Genomic DNA, 20506 nt, shown 5'->3' with positions numbered 1-20506 from the left:
AAGGAAGACTATACGTGGATGGTGTGCCCGTATTATAAGCTCTACTCGGAGCCCATGGATTTGTCTAGTCAGAGATTGGTGCTGATATTACGCGAGGCTAACAGCTCATTCGATACTGCCAGGCTGGCAGTGCCAGCACCATAATAACCTCTACTTATACGTTAATTGGTAGTTGGAACGTGGAAGGACAAAGAAATGTCGGAATATTGTTAATTTTTACAATAATAGCATCGGGTGCACTTCTCTCTGCACAGCCTCGCTACTTAAGGACGGGTGATCACAGCCCAGCAGTGTCAGCACTGGTGTTTTTGATACTAATACTCTTATTAATAGTAGCGGAAGTTAGAAGATCGTTTCTAACACATTGGCTAGTGGTTAGAGTCAGTGACTCTGAGTCACACATCGCAATTGTTAGAGTAGCTCAGTAACCCAGTCAGCCCTCCAGCCGGACGCGTGTGGGACTGTCTGGCCTCGAATATACGTGTATATGTGTGCTCCTTCGTTGCCTGCTGTTACTACGTAATAATAAGGCTTAAGCTAGGAGTCCGGTGGAGTACTTACTAACTAGACGGCTATCTATAAAAAAACTCTGGGATCTGGAAGGGAGGGGGGGCGACAGGGTTTCCTAATAACTATAGAGCCAAACTGAACACGGCAGGCAATAGAGTCTCCCAGACACGTAATTAGGCTTAGGACTATTCAGATTCAGGTATTATACATGTATTGCCCCATTATTTTTTAGCAATTCAACTCCAGTTCGTCCTCAAATCCCACCTTTAGCCCTACCCACCCTTGCTTAGGACCAGCCTTTAACGGTCAGATTGGCCAAAAGACACAATACAGCCTAAATCGAGCATGGTCGGAGCATAAAACCACGCGTAAAATTGAGATGGGAAGAGGCAAGCATCGATTTATTTTATCTGTGATCGAATTACCGTTTCAAAGCGGCAAAAAGGGTCGATTCACGAATATTGATGCGGAGTTGTTGGCGGATTGATCCCTATAAATAGCGGTCGATTTGGCTGTCGTAGCTCGATTTATCAGGCAGCCTAGTTACTAGTAGATTGAATTGTATTTTTTATAGACCTCGATTTAATAAAACGACCTTAATTTATTATAAATCGAGCACCAGGCTAAGTGAAAAGGACACAAGCATTGAAATACGCAATAACTTGTCCCGGCATAAATGGTATAACTGGGCCAGGCCACTAAATAAAATGATATTTGACCAATAAAACTGTTTGATTTTGCCGACTTTGATCCAATAATACTTGATTGCGGAGGCCCTACGTAAGGTATCCGACTTGGTCTAAAGGGTACCTTTTAACAAATAAGGGTTGAATGGACAGTATTTGCCGGCCATTTACCCTTACGTAAGGTATCCACAACAGATTGATTTTAAATCAAATATGGGCTACTCATCAGACATACGCTGGCGAGGCAAGAGTATGTGAACAGGCTATTGCCTTTCCAGATCAAATCGTGATTGTCGGTGAAACTTCAAAGGATGGAAGCTATTGTACAATATCATTTTTGTGACTGCTACATCTTACCTTGTTAATTTGTTGTAAGGTATTGCTATGGTTTAGGTCCTCCCTGAGAAAACACGCGTGGTCTGGCCAGATATGTCTTTGGTTGGCATTGTCTTTTTTTTCGCCAAAGCGTTCGGCTAAATTTTAGTCGGATGCACCCGATCAGATAGGAGGCCTTCCGTTAGGGCCATCCCCTTACGTAGGATCATAAAACTGAAGGCGTTTTGGCAGAAAGGCACAATAAAACGATTGAAAGTCAAAGTGACGAAAGACGTGCATTGCTGGCATTCGAGATTACTGCTAGAGAGATGTATGAAAACATTTAAAAAAGGTTTTATCCAGGTAAATACCAGGTACTATTGGCCAATCTCCAGTATACATCCTTTTCTTTAACCTCAAGCGGCGCTTAGCCTTTAAAATCGCTTGCAAAAGTTTTCAACGCAGCTTGGTTATACCAGACTTAGACACGTCCATTGGCACCTCGACCGGTATCGTCTTCCATTGCTGGAAATACACAATTAAACCGCAGCTATCGCCATACTGCCGCAGGGGTCCTTAGACTGTGATCTTGTAATACGTTTCCGGAAGTGCAGCTACATTCTCAGCCCCAATGGTCGTCGAGTGCTTCCGGTACATGGTGGAGTCCATGCTGTCATACAGATGAATCTTCTTAGACGTTCCGTTGGTCACAAAACACACCCAGAGGGTGCCACTCAAGTTGATTGGCATCAACACAAACTGGCCTAACTGTTGCGAACATGCTGTCGCTGCTGCTCCGCGAGCACCGGCTCCGCCGTGGATGGCTTCTTTAGCGATTTCTCCTTAACGGCGGTATCGTCACCGTCGAGTTGCTCTTGTACGATTTAAAAAAATGCAAAAGTTACGCATGGTGGCGTCATTTAACCACGTCGAGCCTTGGATGCAGAAGCGATCAGCGTCGCGATGTCGAATATATTCATGCATGACCAAGTTTTCAAGAAGACGTCAAATGTCACACTAACAACCACAGGTGCATCCACCAGGATCTTCACGTTGTTGCTCAGCCAAGTGTACAGCAGCACACCATGATGACGTGTATCCTGCAGATTTTACAGCCACTTCATTTGCTCCACATGCTCTTTTGTGTAAATGCTGGTCTTTTCACAACGGCACTAGCAACTAAATCCTCTTCACAATTGCTGACCAGCAGAAAGTGCTTCTTTCCGGTCACCGAGTCACGCAGCAGCTTAAGTGCGTAGTCAAACGTTTGGTCAGGCAGTCGGTTGCTACCATTGTCCAAAACGATAGCCTTTATATGGGGCGCCCACTGCGCAGGTCTAAATTGAGTCAACGTTGTTTTGGGTCGAATTGCGATCGAAATGGAATATTGACCATTTTAGTGGTCAATTTTGAGTAAAACATCATCACTTTAATCAGGTGAGTATTTATGCAGTAAAGAAACATATAAACCACCTCTTACCTCGTATCCTGGTGTCGTTTTTGTTTGTGGACCGCCTTTCGAAAGTTCTGTGCGTCATTTCGTGTTCCCATCGTACATACGCCAAGTCCTGTGCTTGCTCGCTAATACGTGTCATACTATCGTAGCTGCAGAGCCGTTAATGTAGCCGATACCTTTAGCGTGCCAAAGGCGGCACTTTGGGATAAACCAAGTTCGAAGGACATCAACAACACCCATAGTACCAAGCACCATGGACTCTTCCTACGCCTCCGACAATCCGATAACCAACCCTTTCCAGTTCGACGGATCTGACCTTTGTGACGCACCGTCGGATGACTCCGAGCCAACCATCAGACTCCGAGAATGAAGCGAATGATGGCCATCGATTTGAAGTGACATCTCAAGCCGAAGCCATACCTGACAATCGTCCCGTTGCTACTTTGGGAACGAAAAGTGTCCATTTCCGCGGCTATTCCTACGCTCGGTACCATTTCCACAATGATATTACTCATTATTGATGCAGTGCCTATCGCCGCACCAAATGCAAAGGAAAGCTGTATGTGAGTGACCTCGGTGCTGTTAAAGCTGGAGCGCACATGTCCAATTGTGTTCCTCAATTCCGTCGGGCTCCCGTTGGGCCAGCTCCAACAATCACGGATCGTATGGAAGAGATGGTGGCAACGGATTAAGTTTGTGTCCGTGGTGTCACGCTGACTCCCACCGAAGTATGGCGCATGGTCCGGGACAAATTCGACGGAGGTGACAACGAAATAGTCCGAAGTGCAACTCAAAAGTAATTGTTGGGTCGACTATATCGTTCCAGAGCGAAACAATTTGGAAGGGAGAGTTTTGGTCGGCTGGAGCAAGAATCGCTTTGTGACGTTGAAGAGAGTGGTGGATTCAAGTCTTTCCAATTTAATGTGACTTACTACGAAGACGAAGTACGGCATCGACTGGTCGGCTGGTTCCACCTCCATCTCATGGACCGTATGAAGCAGCGCCAGAGCTCAATTTTTGTCAATGCAACCTACCGATGTGTGCCAGCACCTTTTAACCAACTGGTAATTGTGATGATCGATGACTCCATCTCCGAGCTATATTTGCCAGTTTGGTATATACTAACGACTGGAAAACGTCCCAAGTGTACAATCGGTTGTTCAGCAACATTTGCGTCTCCTCAAAGCAAAAATTGACCCCGGCGCTCGTTTGTGACTTTGCAGCTGCAGTGATTAAGGCTGTACAGTATCAATTTCCAGAGGCAAGAATTGTGGAATGCCCTTTTCACTTCGAGCAAGCGCTCCGTCGCAAAATGTTGCAGTTAAGAATTACGGGAAATGAAGTGGACTTGGTGATGCGAAAAGGCTGTATTGACAGATTGACAATCATTCGCCGCAGGAACATTTCACCTCCAAGTGTCGACGAGATCCGCTCTATGATTAAGCGTGACTACAGCGAGAGGGGAATCAGCTACTCGAGAGACAACTGGAAGCAATTCTGGAAATATTTCAAGAGAATATGGATTCACAAATCTAAGCCGGAGTGGTGGAACATTAACAGCGTGCGCAAGGACGTCTTTAATCGGACCAACAACCCGCTCGAGCGCTACAACCGCACCTTAAACTCGACTTTTCCTGGCTCTTACCCCGACCTCATTCGGTTTATCAGTGTCATTGAGAAGCAAAGTCGAGCGAATGCCCGGCTATTGAGTGATATTTAAAATCGTAGAGCCCAAGTCTCGATACATGCTGACCCGCAGCGTGCTCCAGCATTCGAGTCAGACTCGGAGCTGGAAATAGACTCGGTTCTGATCTTGAGACCGATGGACTTGACTCCGACGACTCGGACAGTGACAATGATTCAATTAGGTCTATGACTCCAGTTTACTAGGATTTATGAAGCTCATATAACTGGCTATTGTAATTAGCTGTTCCCAAATGTGTTTGTGTGTTATCCATTCGCAATTTCAAATCTACAAAAAAAGAGATCTTGCTTTTTTTGTCGATATGCAAAAAAACTAACTTGGTTTTATTAAAGAACGGTAAGTATTATTTAAATGATAAAAGTAGATGCTCTAGCCAATCGAGAGCGTTTGTGGCCAGGGAATTGTCCCATTTACCATCCGCCAAACGACTTAGCGACCAAACCCCCACGGTGGATTATCATTCCGTGAACATTCAGTCAGCCTGATCCATAGGAGACTCACTCCGAAGAGCCCGACGACCCGAATCCTTGGCTATGTCTCAGATCTGACGGAGGACTTCCACACGACAGTTACCTCAAGCTGTCGAGCTCCTCTACAGGTGTGGGATTTGAGCCCACGCCACCTGGTAGACACCTGCCTATATAGGTGCACGCCCTACGGGCATATTAATGTTTTGCTGCAAAGCTAACGATACTCATACAATTTGACTGCTAAAATAAATACCTTATTATCTTGTATATTTATTATTTGTACTGTTTTTGGGTTAGCCGTTGCGCAAGTTGATCCTTGATTGGCCCAAAAACACCGCTGACAAGATCTTGACCTGCGCAGCCAAAAACAATCTTTCGGTATATATATACGTTCTTATCAGCGGTTGATTAGTTTTTAAATTGGACATCTTTGTTGAGTTTCACAATACCGGCTCTTATTTTTGGTGGCGATGGATCAGCGACCAGCCCGTTCAGTACTCGTTATTGGAGACAAAGGCGGACTGGCATATGAAACAGCTGGCGGTGACCCGGGTCACCCCCCACTCCCAGTACCAAATTTGAATTAATTATCGTTATCGGGAGTTGCATCATAAGTGTAGGACGATTTGTTCAAGACGTACAGCTCTATATCCAAAGCGCTCACCTTTGCTCAATGAGCGACCCTCACCAAAACGTAGACCGCCGTATTGGCGGTACAGGTGGCTCCAGCCAGCCAGCACCGGGTCCAACAGAGCTCTCAGCCACCACACACACAGCAAAGGCTTACACAAACGACTGCAACGCGATCAAGTAGCAGCAAGACAGCTACGAACAGCCCATTCTCAACGTGAGTTCGACAACACGTCCGAATACAACAGCGACCACTTTTGGATGAAGGACTTGGACGTTAGTGGCCGCGTGGGTGCGACAGACGTGGATTCGACCGCCTTTACCATATTAATCACTGACTTGACTATTTTACAAACACTCTAATAATACATATGCATTACGACAGTATAATTGATGTCCGGGTCGTTGTGGTAGCCCGGGTCACCGCCAACTGTTTCATATGGCGAAGTGTCTTGGTCATTCACGTGCGCGAACGAGAACTGGTAATTTGTGCGGATAGTGGTCGTGGAAATAGACCTGCGTGAAGTGGAGGCCATTCGGCAGAAGTTGCCAGAAGCCCGCGTTCTTTGTACGCCTCCATGTCATCAAATGACTGCAAGAAACTATTCGAAAGTCCAGCAAGTACGGGGTGCACGAGGCTGATGTATTGACAAAAAATAAATGAGAGGAGGTAGACAAGATCTGTGGAACTACTTTGAGAAGGACTGGGATGCCTACAAAGTCATGTGGGTGATGGTGTAACGAAAAAGTCTGCCTCACTTCATGAATCACACGAGCAACCGTTAGAAAGGCCTGTTCAACAAAGCGAAGCAGTCGGTAAAGGGCTAGCTCAGTATGAACGCTAGTTTGGAGGCTCTCCTGTCTTTTCAGAGAATCAATACTACTCCAAGGTCAAGATGCCTAGCGCATTGAGGGATACTACTAATCGGAGGAGATGACCATCGTGCTCGGTATGACGATGCGATGGATAGCTGCCATCATCAACACTCAGTAGGACATTGCCAAAGACCCCGAGATTGCAAACTCGTATACACTAGTGGACAATGAAGCGACAGTCATCCTTTACAGAGATGATCACCAGTACATAGACATTTAATTGTAATTGCGAGCTCACGTCTATTATGCAGCTTCGGTGTTGTCATGCAATGCTGTGGGGAAAGGCGAGCGGAAGTCCATTTGGTATTCCATTTGGTGCTAACGGATCCAGGTATGTCTACAATTTTCCATGTTTTCACCCGATGGACCAGTTATTGACCATTAATTTAATCTGTCATATATAGGTGGTACGGGAAGTGTCGTATATCTACGCAGGTATTTGCTGAGATTGAAATACCTTTTGTTACCAAGACCTTTAAAAGAGACGCTTATAGCATACTCGCCAAACCAAACTGAGCACGACAAATATCGCCGGGCTCAGCAAGCCTTGAATCGTATCAGTGGAGACCTCGCTACGACGAGGCCATGGATCGATTCGAGAAGCGGTAACATAACCTTCGGTAAGGCTAGACCTCAATGACACCACAGCAACAGATGAACCGCTCTGAGCATGGTGACCCCAATGATGGAGACAGTGAAAGTGGGGTCATACAGGGGGACAAGTAGCGATGGAGCTGTAGACGAGGCCAGGTTTAGCTCCGGCGGTGGATTTCACTGGTCTGCTGATGCTCCAAGGTCTGGTGAGTTGGAAGATATCTCTTTAGACCAGAAGCCTGTGGTGGCTGCGCAATAAGCGAGCCGATCCAGCGTACTTATCACTATCAAACTTATTAGCATAATTGTTCCTGTGGGGCGGTCTAAAATTATCTGTAAGGAGCAGTAAACCAAGGTAAAGGCCGATTTGATGAAATACAACCAATGAATGAAACAGCGTAGTCTACTTCGAGGTCGGGATGTGCGTGGAGCTGCTAGCGCTTTCAAAGCGATTCAGCCGGGCTTCCACGATGTGGGAATTTCTATCGACGTTTCGAGTGCTTGGCAAGGCTACAAAAAAACTTTCGATGTTATGGCAGCTCTTCGCAAACTACGTTTTGGACAATGGTAGCAACCGACTACCTGAACAAGCGTTTGACTACGCACTTAGGTTGCTGCGTGACTCGGTGACCGGAAAGAAGCACTTTCTGCTGGTCAGCAATTGTAAAGAGGATTTAGTTGCTAGTGCCGTTGTGAAAAGACCAGCATTTACACAAAAGAGCATGTGGAGCAAATGAAGTGGCTGTAAAATCTGCAGGATACACGTCATCATGGTGTGCTGCTGTACACTTGGCTGAGCAGCAACGTGAAGATCCTGGTGGATGCACCTGTGGTTGTTAGTGTGACATTTGACGTCTTCTTGAAAACTTGGCCATGCATGAATATATTCGACATCACGACGCTTATCGCTTCTGCATCCAAGGCTCGACGTGGTTAAATGACGCCACCATGCGTGACTTTTGCATTTTTTTAAATCGTACAAGAACAACTCGACGGTGACGATACCGCCGCCGTTAGGGAGAAATCGCTGAAGAAGCCATCCACGGCGGAGCCGGTGCTCGCGGGGCAGCAGCTACAACATGCTCGCAGCAGTTAGACCAGTTTGTGTTGATGCCAATCAACTTGAGTGGCACCCTCTGGGTGTGTTTTGTGGCCAACGGAACGTCTAAGAAGATTCATCTGTATGACAGGATGGACCCCACCATGTACCCGAAGCACTCGACGACCATTGGGGTTGAGAATGTAGCTGCACTTCCGGAAACGTATTACAAGATCACAGTCTAAGGAGTATGGCGATAGCTGCGGTTTAATTGTGCATTTCCAGCAATGGAAGACGATGCCGGTCGAGGCGCCAATGGACGTGTCTAAGTCTGGTATAACCAAGCTGCGCTGAAAACTTTTGCAAGCGATTTTAAAGGCTAAGCGCCGCTTGAGGTTAAAGAGAAGGATATATACTGGAGATTGGCCAATAATACCTGGTATTTACCTGGATAAAACCTTTTTTTTAAATGTTTTCATACATCTCTCTAGCAGTAATCTCGAATGTCAGCAATGCACGTCTTTCGTCACTTTGACTTTCAATCGTTTTAAAGCATAAATCGAGCATGGTCGGAGCATAAAACCACGCGTAAAATTGAGATGGGAGGAGGTAGGTATTGATTTGTTTTATCTGTGATCGAATTACCGTTTCAAAGCGGCAAAAAGGGTCGATTCACAGAATATTGATGCGGAGTTGTTGGCTGAGCCTTACGTGTTCAGTTTGGCTCCATAGTTATTAGGAAACCCTGACGCCCCCCCCTTCCTTCCAGATCCCAGAGTTTTTATAGATAGTCGTCTAGTTAGTAAGTGGCCAGAATCATTCTCATTCGCCATTTAAGGATAAATTTGCAAATATCGTAAGTACTCCACCGGACTCCTAGCTGAAGCCTTATTATTACGTAGTAACAGCAGGCAACGAAGGAGCACACATATACACGTATATTCGAGGCCAGACAGTCCCACACGCGTCCGGCTGGAGGGCTGACTGGGTTACTGAGCTACTCTAACAATTGCGATGTGTGACTCTCAGGGGTCTGAATAATTTTTTTAGTATCACTAAAATCAGTTTTATAAAATATAAAAACGGATTACTGCAACCTTCTTAAAAATATGAATATGATATTGCTCCAATATTTCCAGTATAATTTACAAAAGTAGGCTCATAGAAACTTTAGATACGAAGCAATTGGACGTCTCAGCACCGTATCTTGATGTCTGTTTAGCCCATACTAGCTCTTTGTTATGAATCTGATAGCCAATCATTATCTCAGAGTAGCAACTTGCAATGATCAACGGAGGTGTCCATTCAGCTGCAGAAGCTGCAGCGGTCAAGTGATTCGAGACCTGAAGCAGTTGTAGCAAGATGAAGACATGCAAGGAAGATTACGCGACGCATATTCTTTGTGCTGGTCCAAGCAAGAGCGCTAAGCATGGAGGAGATAGTGGTGATATTATCAACAGTGAGTTGTAGAAGCAGCTACCCCCAACATCAAATGCATGCGAGCGGTTATTCTCGCAGTGTAAGCTGGTGCTTACACCTTAGCGAACATGCATGTTACCTGCCAATTTTGAGCTGATTATGTTTTTGCATGCAAACAGGGATTTATTGGATGTGACGAGGTTAGCTTCAGTTGGAAGTGACGCAGAGCTGTAGGCAATACTGCAATACTTACTGCAGTTTTTTTATTGGTAATTGTGGAATTTCACTTTTTATTATTGCGCGGGCCCACCGTCAATTCTGTATAATACTGTATTGGAGAACCCCTGGTGACTCTAGCCACTAGCCAATGTGTTAGAAACGATCTTCTAACTTCCGCTACTATTAATAAGAGTATTAGTATCAAAAACACCAGTGCTGACACTGCTGGGCTGTGATCACCCGTCCTTAAGTAGCGAGGCTGTGCAGAGAGAAGTGCACCCGATGCTATTATTGTAAAAATTAACAATATTCCGACATTTCTTTGTCCTTCCACGTTCCAACTACCAATTAACCTATAAGTAGAGGTTATTATGGTGCTGGCAGTATCGAATGAGCTGTTAGCATCGCGTAATATCAGCACCAATCTCTGACTAGACAAATCCATGGGCTCCGACAGGGTGGCAGTAAGGTAAAATGCCAGTTTAAGTCAGTGACAGATGACCAACTTTAAAAGCTCATAATTTTCAACGGACATTGAAGACGAGAATAAAACAACCACGACTGGAATTAGCAGAATCTCGTCTTTCTTATTGTTAGCCCAACACATTAATTGAGTACTATTCGGCCATCAGTGGCGGTTTGAAATTACCATCTTTTTTCGTCGTGTGCCAGTTTAAGGCAATTTTAAACTTGACTTGAGTATGGAAAAGAGGCTTTTATGTACGATCGTGCACGTCCTGTTACATTTCTGTAAATTCCGATTAGAACCCACGTAAAATTATAACCTTGACTTGGATGAAAATAGATGGTGTATTAAAATCCGGAGTATTTAGAAGCTCACCTCGAACAGAACCGTATCACTGCTAGCAACTTCTGAGTGCTGCTGCACTAGCACCAATTCGCTCTCCATGCCTTGTTCCTCTTCGTGAATGTGCTCGTTCTCGTGGTTGTGATAGTGGTATTGCTTTTGATGAAGCTCCTGGTCCTGGTGGTGCATACCACTCGCTGTCATTTTTGTAGAAATTCTGTCTCTCTGCGATTTTCTTGTTCGCTTCGGCGCGTTTCGTTGGGAGGGCTGGTCAGGTTGCTGAAGCATCTCACGCGTTAACAATCTACCAGCCACTGTCTTGGTTTTTCTTTTCCTACTCTGCTTGTGTTGGCGAGCAGGCAGAAGCAAGATATCGTGCTGTACTGTCTCCTTGTATCGCAGCCAAGAAGTCTTTTTGACGGTGGCGGAAACTCCGTTGTGTTGGAAATTGTGTAGCTTCTCGTGCATTTTTACAAGATTTAGCGGGAAAATGCCGCAGCTCTGAAATCCAGATGAGATATTGCTGTTGAAATTGCAACTTGTCCACGCTAGTGCGGTCATTTGAAGAGCCTTTTCCTTGCTGATAGTATTAATCCCGTTAGCTCGAATGATAGCATCAATAAGATCTTGGAGCGTATTTTTGAACGAAGAAAACACGGCAGTATCCAATGGCTGCAGTAAGTGTGTGCCGTTGGCAGGTAGGCACACCAATCTGGTCTGCATCCGATCAGCGGTCTCAACTATTTCGGCTGCAATATGAGAAGAACAGCCATTCATGACGAGAAGTAGCGGTCGCTTGACAGGTGTGGGCACCGACAAAGCGATAAAAACAATCCATTTTGCGAATAGCGTCGCTGTCATAAATGCCTTTGGAGTAGCTGTCACTGCTGCTCCATGAATACTGCATTGCTCTAAGAGTTCGGTCTCACACGCTCACCGGGTAGAATGAATAACGGAGGAACGACGAAACCACTAGCGCTACCGCACGCTACAATCGAGATGAAAGCTGGTAGTAGGATCCGTATGCCATACGCTCTTGGATCCTTTAAGTGCTATGACCCGTGTGATTTTACGAGAGCTTTCAAATGCAGTTTCGTCCATGTTGAAAATGCGGCTCCCATCCATGTTCTCCTCCACGATAGCCTTAGCCAAAGAACTGAAAAGTGTAGCCACCTCCACTTCAGTCACATTATTGCGCACCTTTGACACCGACTGAGAAGCACGAGAGCTCAAGTCATGAAATCTTCCTTTAAACCGACGGTACCATCCCATGCCTACTGGTTCGCCTGTAACTAGCTTGGAAATCTGTTGAGCTTTTCTGACGATATCCTTCCTTCCAACCGGAGCTCCCTCAACTTGTTGACCCACAACCCATTCGTAAATATTTTTTCGGCTTCCTTGGGCAGAGTGGGAAGGTGTACGGGCCAGTATTCCCGTTCTCACGCCAATTAACGTCCTCTCCAACCCACCGGAACAAGTTTCGAACTGGAACACCGCTCTCCTCGCCAATAGCTTCAATGTTGCCTCCCTCGCGAATAGACCTCACCAATTCCATCTTCTTCTTGCTGATATACGTTGTGCGACGCTCCATGGTTGGAAGCCAGATCAAAACTGACAGGTATTCGTGGAGGCGAGCGCCGCTCTAAAAATAACCAATCAGATGCATCTACGACTGCTATTGGTGCGCCTTAAACTGATCCAAATGACTTAAACCGGCATTTTACCTTAGAGCTTATAATACGGGCACACCATCCACGTATAGTCTTCCTTACAGATGTTGAAGTTCCAGGATATGGTAATCTCGCAATAAATCATCCCGTCGCTGTACGTCGTCTATTTTCGCGGTTATTATTCACTTCTTATTTTCGGACCGCTTCGTTATGGTACTCACCATGGCCAAGCCATCATCAAGTACGTCAGCAACTCCAAGTCAAAAGTGACGAGGCGTCATCTACTGCGCACGTGTCAAGGGGAGACGCAATCACACCTCGACCGCTACGCTCTCCACGATGACGGACTGTAGCCGTGTCTGCAGCCTCATAACTCAAAAGTCGCAGCAAGACTCAAGTCCTCACCAGCACCACTATACTACAAACCATGTCTGTCTACACCAAGTTCGCTATTATCGGAGCCGGTGGCGTCGGCGGTACAGTCGCGGATGAGCTGCTCAGGAAGGGCGACGCAGTGTCCGTCGCTATCCTCACGCGTGACGCGTCCAAGCCGGAGCTGCAGGCCTTGAAGGCTCGTGGTGCCACGCTGCACCAGGTTTCGTACGAGGACGAGGACGCCGTCAAGAAGGTGCTCAGCGGCAGTGAAGTGGCTGTCAGCACCGTGTCGCCCTTCAACATGGCAGTGCAGAAGGCCATCGTCCCTGCAGCCAATCCAGCTGCTCGTGCTTGCCGAGTACGGCGTCAAGGTGACGGAGGGCCCGAACGTGACCAAGAAGGAGGTGCAGGACCTGCTGACACAGCACCAGATCCCCTTCACCATCTTCTACACGGGTCTCTTTGCCGAGTTCCTGCCCTTCTTCCTGGACTTCCACTACGACGAAGGCTACATGAACGTGGTGGGCAAGGGCGAGACGGCCTTCAGCATCACGGCGCGCACGGATGTGCGTCGCTTCGTGGCTCACGTGCTGTCGACGGCCCCCAAGAGCGCACTGGAAGGCGCCAAGATCCCGTTCGAGGCCGAGCGTCTGTCGCCTCTGCAGATCCGCGACCTGGTGGAGAAGAAACTGAACAAGAAGATCGAGATCCGCCACGTCGACTACGAGGAGAACAAGAAAAAGTTCGACACGGACTTTGCGGCCTTCCTCACGACCCTCTTCGAGGAAGGGCGCGGTGTGGCCGGCACGGAGCAGGAGGTGCACGAGAGCGTGGCCAAGTTCTTCCCAGACTGGAACCCGGCTAAGTACGAGTCCTTCATCGCGTAATCGAGAACCTCGAGTTAACGAGCTACAGTACTAATCCAGTATACGTATGTTAACTGCTCGCATCGAAGTTGTCTTAAAATCAAGGGATTTACAGCTACTATTACAGTAACGCTTTGCTCAAGACTTCTTGTTGTAACATCCGTTTGATGATGTTGTTTTCTTCTCCGTCTTCTACGTTCAGAGCCTTGTTAGTCTTCTAACTTGAGGAGGAATCTCTGATGAATGTTGGTCTCTCCATTGAAGTGAGCTGTTAGCTTTTACCCAACTTCGTGGCTTCCGATGCACTCGTGGCCAGCAGAGTGATGAAAAGTAAGTGCGAGTATTGCTATAGCCGGAGTAAAAAAAAACGTGTTCGAAGCATCAATGGCAGATGAGAATTGTCGACGAGGACAAAAGAAGACAACTGTCTGACTTCATTAGCGTTCTCATCACGCGTGACTCATCACTCCGCCAGTTTAAAACGTCATTTCAAGTGCTTAGAAAGCTGGACGTGATGGGCTGCAAAGGCGACTCCTGATCCAAGTTGCCTTCCGCCGTCTCTCCACCTGCAGCGCTTGAATTGTACGAGTCACTTCATGCTGAATGTCACGAGCAACTCGTCTGCGTCTGTTTTGCTGCATTTTAGACGGCAATCGATCGTTTCGTGGGTATTTGCTTTCTTTGACTGGAGCTCGCGTCTTGTGAGACGATTTGATCAATCCTGGGGAAGGACATGACATAGACGGAGAGCCGCTCTTGCGATGGTCCATACGTTGTCCGTCGCTCTCTGATCCGCTACCATCCTCGACTTCACTGTCACTGGAGCAGTTCGCAACTTGTATCCACCCTCGGGTATTGACCTCTTGCACCCTTTTGGTGCTAATTGGATGTCGTTCTGGTCTCTCCCACCCTCGCTCAGGATAGTTGCGTTGACGAACGCTCCCCTTGTCGACATGGAGACTAGGAACTTGCCCTCCCAGAGGTCCCATCCGACGATCAAATCGACCCTCGGTCTCAGTCTGTGTCATATTGTTATAGCACGTTTCGTCACCGTCCTCTATCTCCGTTCGGTTCTCCATCGTCGCCATCAAACGGTTCAGCGACTGGCTGCACCAGAGTCGATCCTGCAGCCTTCGTCCTTCGTCGAGCCAACCTTCGACGTCGTCAAGGGATGAAAGCCCCATCACTCGTCGTCTCGCTGTCTCCGCGTCTTCCGTTGCGCGCTGCTTCTCCTCGTTTTCTTTCTGTAGTTGCGCTTGCTGTTGCTCTTGCTCCGCTTGCTCCCGTTGTTGCGTCTCCTTCATCTCATCAGCTTCTTTCGTGTCAATAGCGAGGACGTGCCTGAGTTTGAGCATAGTCAGGTCCAGCTTCTCTAACACCTGCCGCTGTAGTACTTCCTCGAAAGACGATTCCGTTTCTGATGACTCAACGTTTACAGTGGGATCTTCGGGCTCTTCAGATAAAGATACGTTGTCCTGTACAGGGTCCACCTTGAGGTTGTCTTGAACCCAGTCGACGTTACGCCACGAGATGCCAACACCCGGTTCCTGATTGGACGCTGCTGTCGCGGTCATTCTTGCTTCGATCTCTTGGATTCTGCGCTCTGTGACGCTCCGTAGTGCTCTGATCTCGGCATCAACCTTCAATTCATTGTGTGATATGTCAGCACTGTCGAGTTGTTGTAGCACGTTTTCAATGTCAGTTGAGCACGTGAGGAGTTTGCCCTGCATGGGGATCAGTCGGAGTATCTCCATCTCGCTCTCCTTTGCCTCGTTCTCCTCTGTCTTCTTCTCCTCTTCAGCTGCTTCTTTCTCTCGCTTCTCCGCGTCTTTCGCAGCTGCTGCGGCGTCTTCGTCGGCCTTCAAATCGGCCTTACGACGCTCCGTCATGTCGGCGAACGTCAGATCCAGCTGCGACACGATCGTCTGAGTGGCACATTGCAGCTCAGCACTCGCTGCGTCCCGTATTGCCGCGTCACCTTTACTCGTCTCCTCTTTGAGTGTTTTGGCTTCCTCGTCTGCCCCCACTTTGCCCTCAAATGGCTTCAAGGCCTCTAGAAGCAGTTCACTGATGGTGTTCGAAGCGTTCCGGACGCGCAACGCAGTCACGGAACAAAAGTCGGAACTTTCCTCTTTTTCGGACTCTTTCTCGGCTGTTTTAGTGGCCATTGAGCTCAGCCGACGACTCTCTCGGAGCTTCCGGATCTCCTCAGCGAATGAGTCTTCCTCATCGTCTTCGGAATCTTCCGGAGGTGGAGGTGGTGGAGGCGACTCCGGCGTGGATGCTCTAATTTTTCTCTCTCTGGGGATTCGAAGTCGAAGCGAGGAACGGAGATTCTTTGGCGATGTCTTCCCGAAGCGCGTACTTTGTCGAATCACGTTCGAAACATCGTCGGTTGCTGATGATTTTGCCTTGACTCGACTGCCAGTAGAGATCAAATCATTGAGATCGCGGATCTCTTTCCCAATCAACGCGTCGATGGAGTCTTCATCGGGCGTTCCAGACGTGTAGATGTCATTCGATACAGATAGCGGAGAAGATGTGGTCGAGGAAGACGTGACTGGAGAGAGCGAAGGTGGAGTAAGTGATGGTGAGGACAAGACAGGCGACTTATCTTGACGTTTGCGCATTTGAGTCGACCTCGTTGGTTTGGCTTGCGTTGATACAGAAGAGCAGGCGCTGCAGCGTTTACTCGCGAATGAAGGTCGATTCCTAAGTACGTGCTCGATTCGAGGCATAGGGGACACTGCGGCTTCGTCGTCACTGGAGTCGTCACGTTTCATGGTCTTAAAAGTTGGACTAGTTGCTTTTATCTTCGTGGACTGTGGTCTCAACGCGCGCTGACGATTAGTGTCTGCTTTTGCTTTTGAGTTCTTTGAAGGTGGCGTTTTTGATTGTGACGGGGCGTTGGAGCTTCGTTTACTTTGGCTCAACCTTGATCGACTTCTTGTGGCACTCTGCTGGAAGTCGGAGATGAGTTCATCAAGCGACATTTCGTCCTTGTCTTCGTAATCGTTTTGCCAGCTTCTTAAAGCCTTGGACGCAGACATCTTCTTGTCCTCGGTCGAAGATGCGAAGGACAACTCGAGAAACATCGGCGGAGAGATGGAACTACGTTATAATGAAGGAGCTGGCTTTGCCTGCCAGGCAACGCGGTCCGTTGCGGACAGTATCCCATTCCGTTTCGACTGAGCTATTCTAGGCATTTTGTCATACATTTCGAAATGAACGACTAGGTTGCATTGCTAAATGTCCTGCATCGTGCCCTGCTGAGGACCAACCTGCGCATTGTTATTAGCGGGCGATTATCTTGCTTGGGGCCAAGATCCATCTTAGATGGGTTGATGGAGGGTGATGCTAATTGATTGTGAAGTAATGATTATCGGAAGTTAGAAAATACGCTAATTAGGTAAAGTAGCGTATTTATTATTACAGTACCTCCGCTCGGAAAATAAATCACCTTACCAGTAAGATTACAGACTGCTTAAACTCCATACCCTTGTAAAAGTGTTTTAGCAGTGTGCCATGTAGCTAAACTGATTCCCGCGGTACCCCGTCTAAGGCGATGTATTTCCTGCAAGGCTGTTGGCTGTTTGAATCTCCCGCCCATTTGCCATCGCTCACTTCGTTCGTGCGGTGGCCCCCTACAGCTAAAGGTGGAATGCGAGAGGACAGGTGAGTCAGCAAGGGCATCGCTTTCGCTATTAATGATCCTAATCATGTGTCCATCGTGACAGACGTTGGTGTGCGCTGGGCTGGCTGCTGAAGGCAACGTTAGCTGCTAGACACCTTGCAACGGCCCCCGCTTATTGCATGTGATAGTGAAGGTATGGACACCTAACATGTCCACTTTGCTGATGCCGGTCAAGGCCTGTGTATCGAGCGGATGATTGCGACGAAGTTTTCACGCTTGTCGCTCAACGACATCCGCTGTCGTGAATCAAGTCTAGCGCATGCTCGAGGCAAAACGTCTCTGCAGTGGCTTACGGATTCAGTAGTCTTTACGAACTTGCTGCTGAAATGGCGAACAAGAACGCCTGCAGCTACACTGATGTGGTGGAACAAGCACACCCGCAGTTGAGCAATCTGAACGGGTCTATTATCGTTTCAAAGGTCAAAGCTCCTTGAATGCAGTCTTGCTTGGCACAGCTAAGGTGGCAGCACAGTACCGGATCAGTAGCCCTCCGCAAACTTTATAATCATGGTAAAGAACGAGGCGGAGCGCTGCGAAATATTTTTTTGAAAGGTGATTTATTTTCTGAGCGGAGGTGGTATCTTAGCAAGGATTACGGTAACGAAGCGAAATTTCTTTTGAGTCGAGAGTGTACGTATACTTGTAGTACAGACAAACGCAAACTCATTTCCAGTTTTGCTCATCAAGCGTCAAGACCCCGCACGCACACAACTGCCAAAGGATTCCAAGCATGCGCACACGCTTCGCCTTCCTAGTGGCTACATTTTTTATTTCCGCGTGTACAGCAAATGGGCTGGAAGCTACGGAGTCGACTGATACTCAGACCTCGAAACAAGTTTTGCCAAAAGCCGCTCACTCTATCAAAGCAATTGGTGGAAGCTTCAATAGATTCCTTAGGAGTCCCGGAGGTGAAGAAGACGAAGAGAGAACCCCATTTTCATTTGGGCAAGTGAAAAACATCATGGAAAAATTGAAGGGAAAGACCATGGAAGAGGCCTTGCACCATTTGCAATATCTGCGCCTCCCCTCGGACCAACGCGAAGCACTTTTGACGGTGCATCTCGCAAATGCTGCCAAACCGGCACGCAACGCGTAAATGACCCGGATGGCCGACTATCACATAATTCGTGACTAAAACATTGTCGTAAAAGTCCTACAGTGTTGACATCTCGAGCGATTAGCTAAGCTGTATAGCTGAAGTCGGTATTAACCCCCCCAAAGCGACGGCCTGTATTATACACGTTTCGTAGGGAGGGCTTATCCTGTATAATACACGATAAATGGTGCATGACTGATCTGCTAGTTTTTCACCTTGTTTTTGTATACGGTCATACAAACGCTAAGCCAAAGAGGGATAGGTATGTGAAGCCTGATCCCCATCCTTCCTGGTGCGATGTGCGCAGGCGGTGCATTGCACAATTTTTCATAAAATAAAATTTTTGAGGAAACTCAGCGATATGTGGTTCACGCCAAATCAATATAAGAAACTGCAGGGATTTTCAACGCCACTCATTTTGGCGCTCATTTCAAAAAACTCCCGCTCCCAGTCAGATGTCGGGTTTTCGGGCCCGGTGGAAGGAACTACGGCAAGAAGGCTGGTCTTCCAAGCCTCCTACAGGCCTCTCAAATGACCACACCTATCTGAAGCCCGGTAAAAGCAAGACAGACGTCCGCGGAATAGACTTCTTTGTAGGGGAGAAGGAGCTGATGTCGTATTTGGATCGACTAGACCTTGGTAAGTTGTTTATTCTAACGATGTATTGAAAACTTGAGCCTAACCGTTGACGCGTGTATAGATGAGCTTGCAAGGCAAAAGGAAGATGAACGACAGACCGACGACGCCACACACGCATCCTCGAGGCAAGACGATGGAGCCACTCCACCTGATGACGCTACTACACCTCCAACAGGTATATTTTACAACGCCTGTACATTACACCGTACCTGTCTAACACTATCGTGTATTGTGCAGTTAGTACAGTGCGTGAAGAGCCGCTCTCAACCACCCCAGTACGACAACAGACGCACCCCAGCTCTCCAATGCAATCTCACTCCAGTGCACCGCTAATTACTACTTCGCCGCATGAAGCTGACGACGATATCGATGCTTTATTTTCGTCAAGTCCAGACACACCCGGTACATTTACTGTGCCATCCATACAATTCGAAGGTGTTGTAGCTAACTCTTTTCAACGTTGTATTTTTCCAGTTGTGCCAACCACTTCAAGGCGCAATCTGTATGAACTGTTTGGGTGATGAGTCAGATGACTCTAACGACTCTCCGCAAAGCCCCACAAATGTGCAACAGTCCGCAGACGGCGATCGCGTGGACGCGGCATCGAGCGGTGCGTTTTCCTGTTCGGCTTTATCTGGTAGGTTCAAACGTGTATGTACACGATATACAATTCCTTTGTATACATGATACACATACATGATAATAACAACTATCATGTATATTTTTAACAGACGATCCTAACATTGTAACGCCCGGCGATGACAAGTATGTCTTTGCAAGTCTTGATTCGGACGAGGAGGGGGGAGGATTCTCTGTGTACGACGATGATGAAGAGCTGGAGCTCGCTGAGCCTGATCCCAGCATTGAAGATGAAGATGTCGTTCCACCTGAGCTTCCATTTGATGCGTCTCTACTTGAAGCAGTAGGTGGTGTTCACGAGATTGCACGTGGCAACCTCAAGGCTGATGTTTTAGCCGACATGAAGGAGAACGGGTGGTCTCCAGTACACAATCAGACGCCTTACCCATACATGGATGAACCCTACGACATGCGTCGCGATGATTGGGCAAATATTGACTATCCGGATCTATTTCGCGGTGAACATGGACCAACTGCTGCAGCGTTGAGCGCTGCCGAGACCCCAATTGGTGCATTTTTTCAGTTCGTCCCGCCGTACTTACTAGAAAGAATTGCGGGTGCTAGTAACGACTACTTTATGGAGAACCTGGACGCGCGAGTGGAGAGTCTACACGCCAAGCAGCTAGATAGGAAGCTGAAAAGGCCTGATTTCCATGTCTCACCTCCGGATATCATAAAGACTAAGCTGCTGAACACGAAGGACATTTCAGGACGAGAAATTGCTATTTTTCTTGGATTACGTATTGCAAGAACCATAGCTCCCAACAAAGAGAGGTTTGATAACCTACAGATGAAGGTGC

The 20506-nt window shown here is 47.5% G+C and overlaps 4 protein-coding genes across 4 annotated transcripts; 2 read left to right on the top strand and 2 right to left on the bottom strand.

The window, feature by feature from the left end:
• Positions 1–10635: 10635 nt before the first annotated feature.
• Positions 10636–12318, bottom strand: PITG_14089 (uncharacterized protein; the record flags this gene model as incomplete). The annotated part of the gene is made up of 4 exons (XM_002899172.1): positions 10636–10656; positions 10761–11228; positions 11760–11883; positions 12197–12318. 4 exons carry the CDS (start codon positions 12316–12318, stop codon positions 10636–10638), a joined length of 735 nt encoding a protein of 244 aa, XP_002899218.1.
• Positions 12319–12824: 506 nt separating this feature from the next.
• Positions 12825–13659, top strand: PITG_14088 (uncharacterized protein; the record flags this gene model as incomplete). The annotated part of the gene is made up of 2 exons (XM_002899171.1): positions 12825–13079; positions 13132–13659. The coding sequence occupies 2 exons, from the start codon at positions 12825–12827 to the stop codon at positions 13657–13659; spliced, it is 783 nt and encodes a 260-aa protein (XP_002899217.1).
• Positions 13660–14227: 568 nt separating this feature from the next.
• Positions 14228–16733, bottom strand: PITG_14087 (uncharacterized protein; the record flags this gene model as incomplete). The annotated part of the gene is made up of 2 exons (XM_002899170.1): positions 14228–14265; positions 14690–16733. The coding sequence occupies 2 exons, from the start codon at positions 16731–16733 to the stop codon at positions 14228–14230; spliced, it is 2082 nt and encodes a 693-aa protein (XP_002899216.1).
• A 1329-nt stretch (positions 16734–18062) lies between these two features.
• On the top strand, positions 18063–18428 carry PITG_14086 (secreted RxLR effector peptide protein, putative; the record flags this gene model as incomplete). The annotated part of the gene is made up of 1 exon (XM_002899169.1): positions 18063–18428. The coding sequence occupies one exon, from the start codon at positions 18063–18065 to the stop codon at positions 18426–18428; it is 366 nt and encodes a 121-aa protein (XP_002899215.1).
• Between the last annotated feature and the right edge of the window lie 2078 nt (positions 18429–20506).

This window comes from Phytophthora infestans, genomic scaffold (assembly GCF_000142945.1).
Source record: "Phytophthora infestans T30-4 supercont1.32 genomic scaffold, whole genome shotgun sequence".
Lineage (NCBI taxonomy): Eukaryota > Oomycota > Peronosporomycetes > Peronosporales > Peronosporaceae > Phytophthora > Phytophthora infestans.
The sequence above is the reverse complement of the archived record's forward strand: the minus strand, read 5'-3'. Positions and strand labels throughout refer to the sequence as shown.